This window comes from Lissotriton helveticus, chromosome 10 (assembly GCF_964261635.1).
Source record: "Lissotriton helveticus chromosome 10, aLisHel1.1, whole genome shotgun sequence".
NCBI classification, from domain to species: Eukaryota; Metazoa; Chordata; class Amphibia; order Caudata; family Salamandridae; genus Lissotriton; species Lissotriton helveticus.
The window spans coordinates 937,274,145-937,289,169 of record NC_136071.1 but is presented as its reverse complement, the minus strand read 5'-3'; the positions used below and the strand labels follow the sequence as shown (position 1 = coordinate 937,289,169).

Here is a 15,025-nt window from a genome sequence, read left to right as displayed (position 1 = left end):
CAGTAATATTTCAACTGAATGAGGCACAAAAACTTTCACAGGATATCCCATTATGATCCCTTCACTTTGTTCGAGGCTGATACTTGTAGCTGCAACTGCTTTCAAACAACCTGGTAATGCTTTAGCAATTGGATCAAGAACTGCAGAGAAGTATGCAATAGGTTTCTTTAAATTTCCATGTCTCTGAATTAACACAGATAATGCACATCCTTCTCTCTCACTGCAATACAGTTCAAAATCTTTCTCATAATTTGGCATACCTAAAGCAGGAGCTTGGCATAAGCTCTTTTTCAAGTTCTCAAAAGAGTCCATCTCAGTATCATTGAGAATAATTGGATCTTTTACATCTGACTTTGTCAGTCTTTGTAGTGGTTTTGCAATTACTGAAAATCCACTTATCCATTGTCGACAGTAACCAACCATTCCCAAGAACATTCTGACCTGTCTTTGAGTTCTTGGTGGTAACATTGCTTGTATCATTTTTATTCTTTCTATTGTTACTTGTCTTTTTCCTTTTGCAATTCTGTGACCAAGATATTTTACTTCTTGTTTGCAAAACTGTAGTTTTGCTGGGGACACTTTATGTCCTTCTTCTGCAAGGCGATTTAACAGAATTATTGTGTCTGTTACACAATTTTCTCTTGTCTTTGCAGCTATTAATAAATCATCAATATACTGCACTAGCGTAGACCTACCAGGTAAGTCTAGGTCTTCTAATGATCTTTTTAACAATTCATTAAAGATTGAAGGACTTTCTGTATAGCCCTGAGGGATTCTTGACCATCCGAGGGTCTTACCTTGGAATCTGAAAGCAAATATTTCATAACTGTCTGGATGTAAGGGAACAGTAAAGAATGCATTGCAAAGGTCAATGACTGTATACCATTCAGCATCATGTGGAATCTGAAATAGAATTACTGCTGGATTTGGAACCACAGGACAACATGGAACGACAATTTGATTAACCTTTCTCAAATCTTGTACGATTCTAAATGTTCCGTTAGACTTTTTAACTCCCATAATTGGTGAATTACAAGAGCTACTCTCCATTTCTTTTAATACACCTTGCTTGATTAATTTTTCAATTATAGGTGTAATACCTTCAATTGTTTCTGTTTTCATTTTATATTGTGGAGTGTTTGGAAATTCTATTCCCTGTTTCAATGTAATTTTTACTGGATCTACATTTTTCATCAGACCCATCTCATTTCCAGTAAAATCCCATATTTCAGATTTCACTGTTCCTTCGAGTTCTTCAGGTAAATCCTTTTCTTCAAATGCAGGAAACAATTTAGTTTCTTCTGCTTCCATCATCATCATTGTCATTCTGTATAAACCATCTTCCTCCATTGTTTGTAACTCGACTCCATCAGGAGAACAATATATTCTACAATTCATTTTACATAGGATGTCTCTGCCTAATAGATTTACTGGACTACTATTACAAACCACAAATCTGTGTTTGTCTCTGTAATTTCCAATTTCAACTGGTACTGGATCAGTTAAGTCAGTTTTAATTTGCTGGTTACTTACTCCGACAACTTGGATGGTATCCCCAGAGAGAGGTAGGTTTTCAATTTCCACTGATCTAACAGTAGAACGGGTAGCACCAGTGTCCACTAGAAAAGTTATGTCTACATCATTAACTTTCCCGTTTACAAAAGGACCAGACTGGTCAACCTCAAGAGTGGCTCCAACAACACACTCTTCCTCCTCTCTCGGGCACCGTCAGCAATAATCATCAGAATCACTATCCTGACTTTCTGTTAATAAGAATTGTTGTGAAGCATTTTGCATTTGAACCCTTTGCTGCTTTTGCTGTTTTTGTGGTTTTATTACCTGTTCACTTCCCTGAAATCCCACGTTTGGATTATATTTTTGAACTCCCCCACAATTCGGAAAAGGTGGTTGTGGCAATTGGTCTTGACGATTATTCACCTGTTGTTGTTGCTGTTGCTGTAACTGTCGCTGAATATTAAATTCGTTTAACCCCTGTTGCATCTGTAGCTGTCGCTGCAGGTCAACACCATTCTGCATCTGTGGATTCAATAAGGGATTCTTTAAGTTTTTAGGAGGATGAGGACACTCGTCTCTCCAATGTCCAATTTCGCCACAATTAAAACAAGGTAATCTTTGTTTCAACTCCTCAATCTTTGGGCTAAATTTCTTTGGGAAATTATTACTTTTAAACTTTCCTTGTATCTGGTTTGTATTTCCAGTTTGAACAAAATTAGTGTTCTTATTTCCCATGCTGGCAATCTGTTGCTCAGCCACTTTTACCTGAGCCCACATGGCTTTCTCCTTTAGCTTCTTCTGTTTTACTTCTATTTCATCGCTGCAATACTTTGCTTTTCTTAGAATATCATCTACAGATAGTGATTGCCATCCGACAATACTATTTCTGATCATTTCTCCAATTTCAGGTTTTAGTCCATAAACAAATCTATAGACTAAATGGCTCATGTCTTTTTCATCTAATTTTTCATAACCACTGTATTGTTTAAAGATTAACAGTAGTCTTTCATAAAAAGAATGGACTGATTCTTTTGTTTCCTGTTCTGTCCTTTCTATTTTAACCCAATCGACTTCTTTGGGTGGAATTTTGTTTTTCATCCAAACAATTACTTTCTCATAAAAATCCATTACAAGTGGATTAGGAGCACCTGTTTCTTTAATTCGCTCAGGTTCTGTTTTTGGCCAACTAATCGATATCTTGCATTCTGTCCAAAGATCAGATGGAACAACAATGTCAAAAAATCCATCTAAATCAATCCACAGAACTTTTGACACTTTGATGAATCTATCGACTTGCCTGTACCACTCAACTGGTTTTTCCCTCAATTTTGGAAAGTCATTTGTAAATAACAGAATGTCCTGTCTCGACCAAGGGACATGAACATATCCTCCACCTGCAATTTCTCTCATTGGAAATTGTTTTGACAATTTTTCCAATCTTTCATCTTCCTTCTTTTTCGTCCATTTTACTATCCATTTATTCAGTTCTCCTAGCTTTTTGATATAGACAATCAAATCTTTAATATGAACTATTCTTCCCATTGAGTTTAAACTCTCAATGTCACTTTCTGAAAAGTCTAGTCTGTAATGCTTTGCAAAATTCTTTTGTTTACTCACATCGATTTCAAGTTCTGCTGCTAGATCCTCTAGTTGATCATATTTGTTTTTTGTTTTCCACTGAATGCTTTTGCAAATGAACAGTAGTTCATCATCTCGATAGTAATTTAAACTATCTGGACCAATTGTTCCAATTATTAATTCTTCAATATTCGCTTTTAATTTGGCCACGTCAAGTTTTGGTGTGGTTACCCTGACTTCAGGACTCCCTATATCTGATATAGCACCCATTGGTGTTTTTGGAGATAAATCCTCATTAAAGGTTAAATCAGGCATTCTCGATTTAGAAGTGTTTATTTCAGATAAGTCTGAATAAAATTTTTCAGCAGCCTTTTGAATTTCTATATTTAAAGGAATAGTTAATCCAGTTTTGTTTGTTTCCTTTTGATCAAATACGGGCTGAACAGGACCAATTGTTACTGGAACTGTCACAGCTTCCATGCCTTTTGTCATTCTTTTTATTAATTCTTCCTTTGATCTTAAATATTCATTATAATCAACATCTTCAACATTTCTTGCCTCTCTTGTATAATCTTTTGGAGGTTCTCTTGCTCTTGGAGCCATTGTAAAATGTCTACCTTCATTTCGAGCATTCTCGAATTCTGGTCTTCTAGGAGTTTCAATGATTTCACAATTATTTGGATAAAGTTTAGGAGCTTCATTAATTGGAGGTGCACTCGGTGAAGTTTCAGTAGAAACCACCGGAGTCGACCATGATCTAGGAGGTCTCAAAGGCTGATTCTTTCTAGCAGTTGTATATATTTCTTCCATAACTGCATCCTCAGATTCACTTTCCATAGATTTTCCTGTAGGAGAACCCATTACCATTTCATGAATTAAATACAATCCTTCACTCATGTTTCCCTGTCTCCACATTCGCAATCTATCTTCATGAGTTTCTCTTTTCCAAGATGGATTTTTAGAAGGTCTTTTAATTCCACTAGCTTCTCTTTGTAACTGATACATCTCGTCTTCCCACTCAACTAAAGCTTCAAATTGAGTTGGTCTCGGTTTTGGAACAAGAGCATTCATTTTCTCTCGTAAATTTCTTAAGACTTTTACATTAAATGAACCATCATCAGGCCAAGTTAAAACACCGTCGTTTTTAGTATAGCGTTTCCAACTATCGAACCATAAGACAGTATGATATCCATATTCACCTTCCATATACGCTGCAGGTGTTTTATACTTATGAAGTAGTTTACCACCTCGCGTTTCGATTTTCTTGTCAGGTGAAAATAAATTCTTAAATTTCTGAAATAATGTTGGCTTTTTCTCAACATGTTTAAAATGATAACTCATTTTTAGGAGTTAAATCTAATTCACAAAATCGTTCGTAAAATATTTCCGGGATGTTTCAAAAAAAAAAAAAAAAAACAACCAATCCGTGCGCGAAACACACCAACAAGCCAATGACAGTTGAGCTACGTCACTTTTCTGCTCAACCAATAAATTTGGAGTTTTTCCGAAAGACCAATCAGCTCACAGGCCGTCAGAGACTCAAGAGCCAATCAGAATATAGCTTGTGACGTAGGTCGCCCAATCCCAGCGCGGCTCTGTGACGTACACAGCAGCTGCGGTTTCTCGTTTCTCACTCCTGGCGCTTACCCCTCCTTCACAAAATCTTTTCACAGCGCCATTTTAAGAACACTTTTCAGTGTAAATTAATTCTTAACAATGACTATAAAGACAACATCTGTTCGTTTCACTATTTAGGATAGTTTACATACATTCAAGTATCCACACTTCGGAATAGACGGCGCTATTCACACTAAGGATAATATTCAATTGTCAGTAGAGTAACCTTTACCCCACCCTTCTAACACGTATAATTATGAACTCGCTTTGCTCTGAACCCACCGCGAAGTGAAAGTTCTAAGAGTTCCACTTGAACATAAATTACAATTCAAACTCGCACTTTCACACTGAAATTTCCCTAATTTCAAACATACATGAAATCCGTACAGGACTCTCACCTGTTTATAGAAATCATGCACCGTTAGCAAAATAACGACGTTATCTGTACAGGGCTCTCACCTGTTTATAGATATGAAACATGTACCCGTACAGGACTCTAACCTGTTTATAGATAATCATGCACCGACGCTAATTTACCCTTCACTCAAGCTCGGATATAACTAATACTTTTATCACAGTGAGTTTTATGGAAGGCGCTTTGTCCCTATTCTCATGCTGCTTTAATTTCTTAGAAAACCCTCACTATTACAAGATTCACACCTAGCCCTAAAACTGTGCTGCTCGGCGACAACACTATGGTACTCGGCGATACCTCTTGTGATACTCGGCGATATCACTACAAACAGAACAGATGGCTTGCGTGACTAATTTCTCGCCACACAATCTATACCGGTATAGCTTACAGATAGCACGAAAAACGAACTTAACATGTGTTAAAACATCGATCCTATTCCATACCATAACACTTTAGTAACCCTTAGCAACCAACATATTACCTTGGTTACCCTTAGCAACCATCAATTTCTGCTACCAGAGAATTGATCCAGCGGCCTATAGAAAATATATCATAAACAACGCTACCCAACTTCATAACCTATAAACAAAATTCTATACTAAATATGGACCCATTTATAAACCTGACATATTTTGGGCCTACTGAATCAGGTGGTCAGATTAAATCTATATACACATTATCTACAAACTATATACATTTTTATACATCTGCAGAAAGAATATTGTCATAAGAATAAAACTTAACCATTTAAACGACCACCATTGGCGACGTGATCTAGCTAATAGTAACCTACACTCCTGAATAACCAAGACCAGCTTGTTTGTCAAAAGTAAGATTTTATTTACTAAATTATGGTATATAAGTAGATAGTTTTATAAATGAATTTTATTTGCAATAAAGCAAGCATGATTATAAAGAAATATGAGAAAATACAATTTAAGCAAGTAAATCAAAATTAAAGTGAATATATAAAGTTTAGCATTTCTAAAAAAACCTAATTCCCTAACTGAACTAAATAGATAGAAATTAAAGAAAATTCTTTGAGGATTCTTACGTGCTCCACGCAAAGTCCAACAGCACATCACCCTCATCGGAAAGTTAGAAAGCAGCAGCCAGCCCATCCCTAAGGGCTTGACTTTTTATACCTTTCTACGCTAACTAAACTACGCAAAGGAAAGTTTTCAGAAATCTTCGACGTCCCATTGGCTAAGAGTGACAAGTGACATGTCACCCACTTTTCAAAACTTCCATTAAATCACATTTCTTAGAGACCATTGTCTCTTCCACGTGAAACCAGAAGCTTCCTGAGTTTGCAACAAATGTATAAAGTCATTCTCGCAGCGTCCATTGACTTTCAATAGACTTCCGCGGATGCCAAGTTAAGGACTGACAAAATGTTCTTTTTCGACCTTGGCCATGTCCGACAGAATGATGACAGCACATTAGTTTTTGCTTTGTGAACGCAGCTTTTGACGAATAATTTATTTCAGAATGGGCGTCTCGTGACTTTTGCAGAATTACAAGTCAGCTCTTTTCTGCGACTCAAGTGACTAGGCCCAAAAGCAGGCAACTTATGATTTCTAGTATAAAACAAACACAAGAAAAATATTAATGTAAGAAATAATGTAGATTCTGTATCCACCCCTTGGTTCACTAATTAATTAACCCACCCGATTAATCAAAATGTTACCTAGCCATTGCAAACAAATAAAGCAGCGTTTATATCTACCAGTCTCCGTTATTCCATGAGACTCATATGCACCTAGAATAGTAGAAATGACATCACACAGATAAGGAAAAGCAAAACAAGCACATGCTTCTTTTAAATTTGCAGCAGTTAGTAATGACAAAAACGAAAACAATAAATTATTTTATTATTTTGCACGAACAAAAAGATGCAACAATTATGCACGTTTATGAGCACACATGTTAGTCCCCCCATGTGTAAAGTTTAATCTAAGTTGTATTAGCACGACATATCACAAATCATTAATATTATTATTCATGTTATGGAAATATGACTTCGCGAGTTTAAACAAAATTTTGTTTTCTATCTCGCTCCATCAATGGCAACCAGGAAAGCAGTCTTCAAAGTAAGAAGGCGAAGAGGACAGTTGTGAAGTGGCTCAAAGGGAGCGCACATCAGAAACGTAAGAACCAGGTTCAAGTCCCACTGAGGCATCACAAACGGAACAGGAGGGAATGTGTGAGTGATGCCCTTTAGAAATCGATTTACAATAGGGGACTTGAACAAAGAAGGTTGATCAGGTAGCCTTAGAAAGGCTGAAAGGGCAGAAAGGTAGCCCTTGACAGTGCCCAGAGCAGAGCCCTGCTGGGCAAGAGAAAGAAGGAAGAAAAGAACCTCAGAAAGAGGGGCAGCTAGAGGATCCACAGCCTTTGCTGTGCACCATGCCACAAATCTGTTCCACCTGCAGGCGTATACCGACTTTGTGGAGGAACGCCTGGCTGCCAGAATGACGTTACAGACTTCAGGAGGCAAGTCAAATGGCCTCAACTGTCGCCGCTCAATCTCCAAGCATGGAGGTGGAGACTGGACAGGTTCGGGTGGAGGACCGTCCCCTGCTGCTGCGACAGAAGGTCCTCCTGAAGAGGCAGACGAACCGGGGGATCGACTGACATACTGAGTAGCTCTGGATACCAGTACCTTCGAGCCCAGTCCGGAGCCACAAGGATGACTTGGGCCCAGTTGCGCTTGATCTTCTTCAGCACTCTGGGCAGAAGTGGTATAGGCGGAAAGGCGTAGAGTAGACCGCAACTCCACTCGCGACGAAAAGCGTCCCCGAGCGAGTGCCGCCTTGGAAATTCCAACGCGCAGAACTGATGACATTGCGCGTTCTCTTCGGTGGCGAATAGATCTAACCAAGGCTCTCCCCATTGCTGAAAGAGGCCTTGCGCCACGTCCGAGTTCAGACGCCATTCGTGATCCATCATGCACCGACGGCTGAGCTCGTCCGCCCTGGCGTTCAGAGAACCCGCCAGGTGTTGAGCCACCAGGGTCACGCCCTGGCGTTCCAGCCATTGCCAGAGGCGCAGAGCCTCCTGGCAAAGGGTCCACGACCCCACCCCGCCCTGTTAGTTGCAGTACCACATGGCGGTGGTGTTGTCCGTGAACACCTGCACTACACTCCCCTGGACAGAGGGGAGGAATGCTTTCAGTGCTAGACGAATCGCCCGTAACTCCAACAGGTTGATGTGGAGCCGGGCCTCCGCCGGAGATCAGAGGCCTCTGATCTCCGCCTCTCCCATGTGGCCTCCCCAGCCCTGGAGGGACGCATCCGTCACAACTACGTGCTCCGGTTGGGAAAGGGAGAGGGATCTGCCGCTGACCCAATCGCGGTCCGTAAGCCACCACTGCAGCTGTCTCGCAGTGCCCTCCGAGATCAGGACGTGGTCGGATAGGTTGCCTTGGTGCTGGGCCCACTGAAACTTCAGGTCCCACTGCAGAGCCCGCATCCGCCACCTGGCGTGATGCACCAGCAGGATGCAGGAGGCCATCAGCCCCAGAAGCCGCAGCGTCAACCTGACCGAGACCCGGGATAACTGCTGAAAGATGGGAATCGGAGCCTGAATATCCCGGACCCGCTGTTCGGGTGGATAAACCCGAAACCGCACCGAGTCGAGAACCGCTCCGATGAAAAGGAGCTTCTGAGAGGGGCACAGGTGTGACTTCGGCACATTGATGGAAAACCCCAGCCGGTGCAGGAGGTCTGCCGTAGTCTGGAGGTGGCTGACGACTGTTTGGGGCGAGCCCGCCTTCAACAACCAGTCGTCGAGGTAGGGGAAGACTGAAACCCCTAACCTGCGCAGGTGAGCTGCGACCACGGCCATCACCTTCGTGAACACCATTGGGGCGCTGGTAAGGCCGAAGGGGAGCACGGTATACTGAAAGTGCTCGTGGCCAACCGTGAACCGCAGGTAGCGCCGGTGGGCCGGCAGGACGGGGATGTGGAAATAAGCGTCCTGCAAGTCCAACGCTACCATCCAGTCTCATGGGTCCAGGGCAGCTAGGACCTGAGCCAGTGTCAGCATCTTGAACTTCTCCTTCCGGAGGAAGCCGTTGACGTTCCGTAGGTCCAAGATAGGGCGTAGGCCCCCTTTGCCCTTCTTGGGTACCAGAAAGTAGTGGGAGTAGCAACCACACCCTACTTCTGGCCCAGGAATGCGCTCGATGGCCCCCTTGGCCAAGAGGGCCGTAACTTCCTCCTGCAGAAGTCGCAAATGATCCCCCGATACACGGTGGTTCTGCGGTGGCATGGCTGGAGGAGTCGCCTCGAAGGGGAGGGAGTAGCCCCTTCGGACGATCTGCAGCACCCACCTGTCCGAAGTGACGGTGCGCCAGTGGAGGAGGTGATGGCGAACCCTGCCCCCCACTGGCGTCACATGGGCCTGAAAGCACGGACTAGGAGGGTTTTGAGGCGGATGCTGCGGGGGAAGGTGTGGACTGACCTCGCCGTTGTCCCCGACCACCGGGACGGCGGTTCCCACGGCCGCCACCGCGTTGGGTATTACCCTGCGGAGCGTGGCTGGCAGCACGTGTGGGTACACCCCTTCCGTGGCCACGAAAGGAATGAAAGGCAGCCGATTGCTGGCGCGGGGCCGACAGGCCCAAGGACTTGGCCGTAGCCCTGGAGTCCTTAAAGCGCTCGAGCGCATGGTCTGCCTTGTCGCCAAAGAGGCGACGGCCATCGAACGGCATGTCCATCAAGGTGTTCTGGACATGGGCCGAAAAGTTGGCGGACCTCAACCAGGCGTGGCGTCTGACCGCCACTGTCGTTGCCATCGCTCTACCCAGTGAGTCGGTGGTATCCAGCCCATACGGTATGGAATATTTGGCTGCATCCCGGCCCTCCACAAGGGCTTGGCCGAGTGTGGCCCGTACCTCCAACGGACACTCTGGCAGCACTTCCGCGACCGTATTCCACAGAGAGTGGGTGTAGAGGCCCAAGAGGCATGCGGTGTTGGAAGACCGCAGTCCCAGACTAAGGGACGAGAAGATCTTTTTGCCGTACTGCTCGTACCTCTTGGATTCCCTGTCCGGCGGTGCCGACGGGAACGCGGTCTGGGAATTGGAGGCCTGGATGACCAGGCTCTCGGGGGTAGGGTGGGTGGACAGGAAACATGGGTCGCCCGGGGCGGGGCGGTGGCGTCTGGCCATGTTCCTATCTACGGGCGAACCCGTAGCGGGCTTGGACCAAGTGCCCAGAAGAACGTCGGTCAAGGTCTCATTAAAGGGCAGCAGAGGCTCGGCCGAGCTTGACTGCGGTTTAAAGACCTCAGTGAGGAGGTTAGTCCTCACGGCCGCGACAGGGAGCTCAAGGCCCAAGGCCTTGGCAGCCCTCATCAACACCACACTGTAAGTTGCCCCCTCCTCCGAAGCCACGGTAGGAGGGGAGACAAAACCAGTGTCTGGAGAGGTGTCCAGGCCACTGGCCTCCCCAAGGTCTCCTGCCCAGTCCTCATGAGACTGACACTCTCGGGTCAGAGGGTCCTCAGACCCCTCCCAATCCCCTTCATCACCCATCTCCTGAAACTCAGGGTTCTCAACTAATGGGGCCTGCTCATAGAAGTGAAACTCCACAAACGACGTCTGGAGCGGCGCCCATCGGGCCGTCCCGACGTCGGAACAGGAATGAAGGGGGCATCGGGGACGGCGCCGCCCGAGGAAGGCACGGGAGGCGACACCTGATGGTGGGACACCGGGGAGGTCGTAAGGTCCACCGGCGACAATCCAGATCCCGAAGAAGGCCTAGCGGCGTCCGGCAGCGCCGAGCCCGAAGGCGCCGGCGTCGCCGGGACAACTGGACCCCGCGGCGCCGGGCCCGAAGGCGCCGGCGTTGTCGGGATAGCGGGAACCTGCGGCGCCGGGCCCCGAAGGCGGCGGCGGGGCCGAAGCACCCGGCGGCGTCGGGGCCGAAACCCCCGACCCGCTAGGGGTCCCAGACGGGTCCGCTGGGCTCGAAGGCGCCGCGGAGCCCGTCGGAGGAGAGAGTTTCCTCATGGCCATGAGGAAGCGCTCGATCTCCTCCGGCGTCGCGTTTAGCCCAGGGACCGGAGGGTGTGGGGCTGGACGCGGCGCCCGCGACGCCGACGGAGCCGCGTGGGTGGTGTCACCCGAACCCCCGGCCGCATCGCGCGAGCGTCGGGGGGAGTCCGCAGAGCGATGACGCCTCTTGGACTTCTTGTGCTTCTTACCGGACGATGACTTCGACCCGGAGGAGTGCTGCCTACTCTCGGAGCTGTGGTGGCTCCGAGCCCGCGACCTGTCCCTCGACCTCCCGTGGGACCGGGACCTCTCGCGGCGCGGGACCGACTGCCGGAGTTCGAGTCGCCTGCGGGACCGCTCCCGCCTGGCTTTCGAAGAGAGGGCCCGGCAGTCGGAACAGGCCTTGTCGTCATGATCGACGCCTAGACAAGTTAAACACAGGTGGTGAGGATCCGTGACCGACATCAGGCGGTCTCAATCCTCGCAGTGCTTAAAGCCGGGCATCCCTAGGCACCAATCGGAGTCAAAAAGACTTCGAGAAATGATTAAAAATCGATCAAAAAGTTAGTCAAAAATTGACTAGGGTTACTGCTTTTTCTAGATCTGCGCTTGCTGGCGCGGAAAAAAGAAGAACTGACGTCAGCACGCGGAGGCGGCGTCTAAGTACTCCGACGAGGTCATCACGGCGCCCACGACGCGACGACGGACGCGGAGCCGCAGACGACGCCTACCGACGCGCAAGGGTACTGCTACGCAAAAATTTCCGGATCCAGTCTGAAGCCTGGGGATATTCTAAGGTAAGGAATCTAATACTAACGTGTCTCTTTCAGATAGTGGAATCCAAACCACCTCCCTTTGTTCCAGTCCCAAGTTCTTCTTGACCAAGGAAAGGAGAGTTCCACACAGTACTCACATGACCACAGTGTAACCAGTGCTGATGTCTGACAGCCAGTTTCCGAGAAGTGAGGAGACATCACCTGAAGTCCGCACCTTGTGCTGGAAAACCAGACGATCTGCCTGAAGAGCACAGAAACCTACCTGGCTGCTCAGAGGGAAGAAATGTGCCAACCGCGGAAGGAAAGACTGCCTAGAGGACCGGCCCCGTCTGTTTCCGCCATGACGAGCAACCAATGGAAGTCTCCTATCCTGAGAAAGTAATCAAGGAGTGACTTGTACTTTAAAAAGGTTTCCTGGTCTCTCTGCACAGTTCTCGAGGAGTTGTAATTAAGACTGTACCAGAGCATATCACTCTGTGTCCCCCAGCAGTCAGCAGCGAGCTGAGTAACTGTTGTTAATACTACCAACGAGGAGAAGGAGACTTAATCACTGCTGATGTGGGAAGACCCGAACCGGTCCGAAGGTGCAAGCTGCATCAGAAGTAGAATTGGCCTGGAGGCTGCATATTTGGAAACTGAGATACTGGTCTGCAGCCAAACCTGGAGGGCTGTGCTGCCGAAAGTTGGTGCAGAAAAGCAAGCCTACCTACAGAACCAATCCTATGAAGATTGTCTTGCTCACAGACCCACTGCAGTAATCTACAAAAGAAGAATCCACCCAAGAGAGCGGGACAGATTCCGAGCCCACTGCAGATCACTAGCAGGTAACCAAGGGGCTTAGCTGCACCTGGGGACAGGAGAGACAGGCCTGTGAGCAAATCTGCTCTAACTGCATGAGACGTTTTGTGCAAGGAAGCCACTACAGACATCGAACTAAGAGGTGGACACTTAATGCATGAGAACATTTCAGTACTGTGCACCTAAGCCTTATCTTCGATTGCACCCTAGTACAGTGGGGACAGTAATAGCGGGATCTCAACCTCAGCGGGAGAGAAGATGGCTACCAGGAAATGAAGGGAAAATGAATCGCCTTGTGAGTAAAGGAGAAATCTCACAATCTAGTATGAAATAATAATTAGATAATGTTTTATTTAATTCTGCAGTGAAATGAAGAGTTCTTTCTTTTTCATAGGGATACACATGGCACAGGATATTATGTTAATGTGTCTGTTGTTTGACTGTCGATTACTAAAGTTGTGCCTCGGACACTACGTCCCTGAGAAGCATGTGACCCTCGATGTCCTCAGAGGCAAGTGTGGAAAGGATTGTACTTGGCCCAGTTTGCAGAGCCACAGCAGGTCAGGTCCAGTGGCAAATAAATTCATCCACACAACACCTGATGGTAGGAATGCTTGCAAATAGTGTAACCAATGGAAATCACTCAGGATAGCATTCCAAACCTTTGTGAATTTGCCCACCATGCCACCCCAGATTAGATTCAGCCACATGTAAACCAGCCTTGGTCCTGCTCCAAAAGGTTCGGTCCAGCTTAAACTGCTAAGCCAGGTCCTCTCTAGACCGGAGTGCAAGCAACCCAAGACCGCTTTTGGCGTAGCTGGGCCTTCTCATTTGGATGCAGGTTGGTTCCAGTGGCACAGGAAATATGAGACCCACTTCTGGGCATACCCTCGGGCACTTAGGGCATTACATCAAGCACACAAAAGGTGAAGAGATGAATGCTTGCAAACAGTCTAATCACTGGCTAGCATTTCAACCAAAAGGTTTTTGCCCACCGTAACACCTTAGATTAGACTTTGCCATATGGAAATCGGCCTTAGTCCTGCTGCAATAGGAACAGACCAGCCTCAAATACAAAAATATTACACCAGGTCCTCTCTGAACAGGAACCAGAATGCTACCCTTAGTGATTGCCAGTGGTTACTCCTGTGGCAGAGAAATCTGCAGATGGGAAAACGCCTTGTGTGCAAGATTGGAGGACTTATCCATGTTTCTCTGTCATTTCTTATATTTTCCCATGCACATTCTGAAAAGGGTGTATGGAAACAAACTATTATCTTTGTTACATGATCAAACAACCTCTGTAATTACATGCAGTTCACGCGGTCCTCTAAAAGGTATACATCTTAACTTGACATGGCAACACAGCACTTTTAGTATACAGTATCAATATTGTACTTTCTACAAACAAATGAAGCAAACAATATTTTTTCTTTGAAGTTTTTGCACTCAATATTATAAAATATCCTAGACAGTCAAGTCAATATAGAATTTGTCACAAATCTTCCATTTGAGTAAAGATAATGATGGTATAAAGCAAATAAATACCACAAAGGTTCCACTGTCCCACCACGTCAGTGGTTCATGTGTGCTGACTGAATTTCATAGTGTACCAATAAAGAATGTTCTCCACCATACTTATTACAGCCCCATTTTGCAAAATACCTGAAAGAAGATACTTCTGTAAGGATTCCTCCAGTGATGGCACAGGAAGAGGAGGAAGGGTGTCCTGATACTGAAATGTCCGCTCCTCTCTGGGTTCAAACAGATTATTTTCCATTTTTGACAGGACGGTATCTAACATAAAACAACATAAATTGATCAATGAATAAAAGATACATCGGAAAACTATTCAGTTACACATTTAAAATGGTGTGCTTACACTTTAAAAAGGCTGTGCTACTTTTTGATTGGGCAGGAGATGAGAATCATCAGAAAACAGTTTGGACAATATATCAGGCTTTATTGGGTATATATTATTTGCGTGCGCTTTGTATTTAGAGAACATAGTGCCAAATGTATGACCATTTTTAGCGGTCGCAAATAGGTAATCGGCCAGATGTGTGCCACTAAAAAAGGATTGTAGCATGTATCAAGCCTAATTTGCGAGTTGGTAACCTGTTATCGAATCCCAAAATATGTTTTGTGAGGCGCTCTTAGGAAGGGGTGTGGCAAGGGCGTTCCCTAATAGCGAGTTGCAGGGGGATGCAAGATTGTTTTGCGACCACAAATGCAGTCGAAAAACAGTTGCATCTACCACCAAGTTCAGATTGGTGGTAAGCCAGTCGCAAATGTGACTTTGTGATTGGCAACGGAAATGTT

At 45.7% G+C, this 15,025-nt stretch overlaps 1 protein-coding gene across 2 annotated transcripts in view; it reads right to left on the bottom strand.

Moving 5' to 3' along the window:
• CROT (carnitine O-octanoyltransferase) overlaps positions 1–15,025 on the bottom strand; it is a 498,400-nt gene that overhangs the window by 383,048 nt on the left and 100,327 nt on the right. For both annotated transcript variants that reach the window (XM_078663596.1, XM_078663597.1), the window contains exon 2: positions 14,369–14,500. In XM_078663596.1, coding sequence (XP_078519722.1) covers positions 14,369–14,483 — 115 coding nt within the window. In that variant the 5' untranslated portion in view covers positions 14,484–14,500. The remainder of the gene's footprint in view (positions 1–14,368; positions 14,501–15,025) is intronic.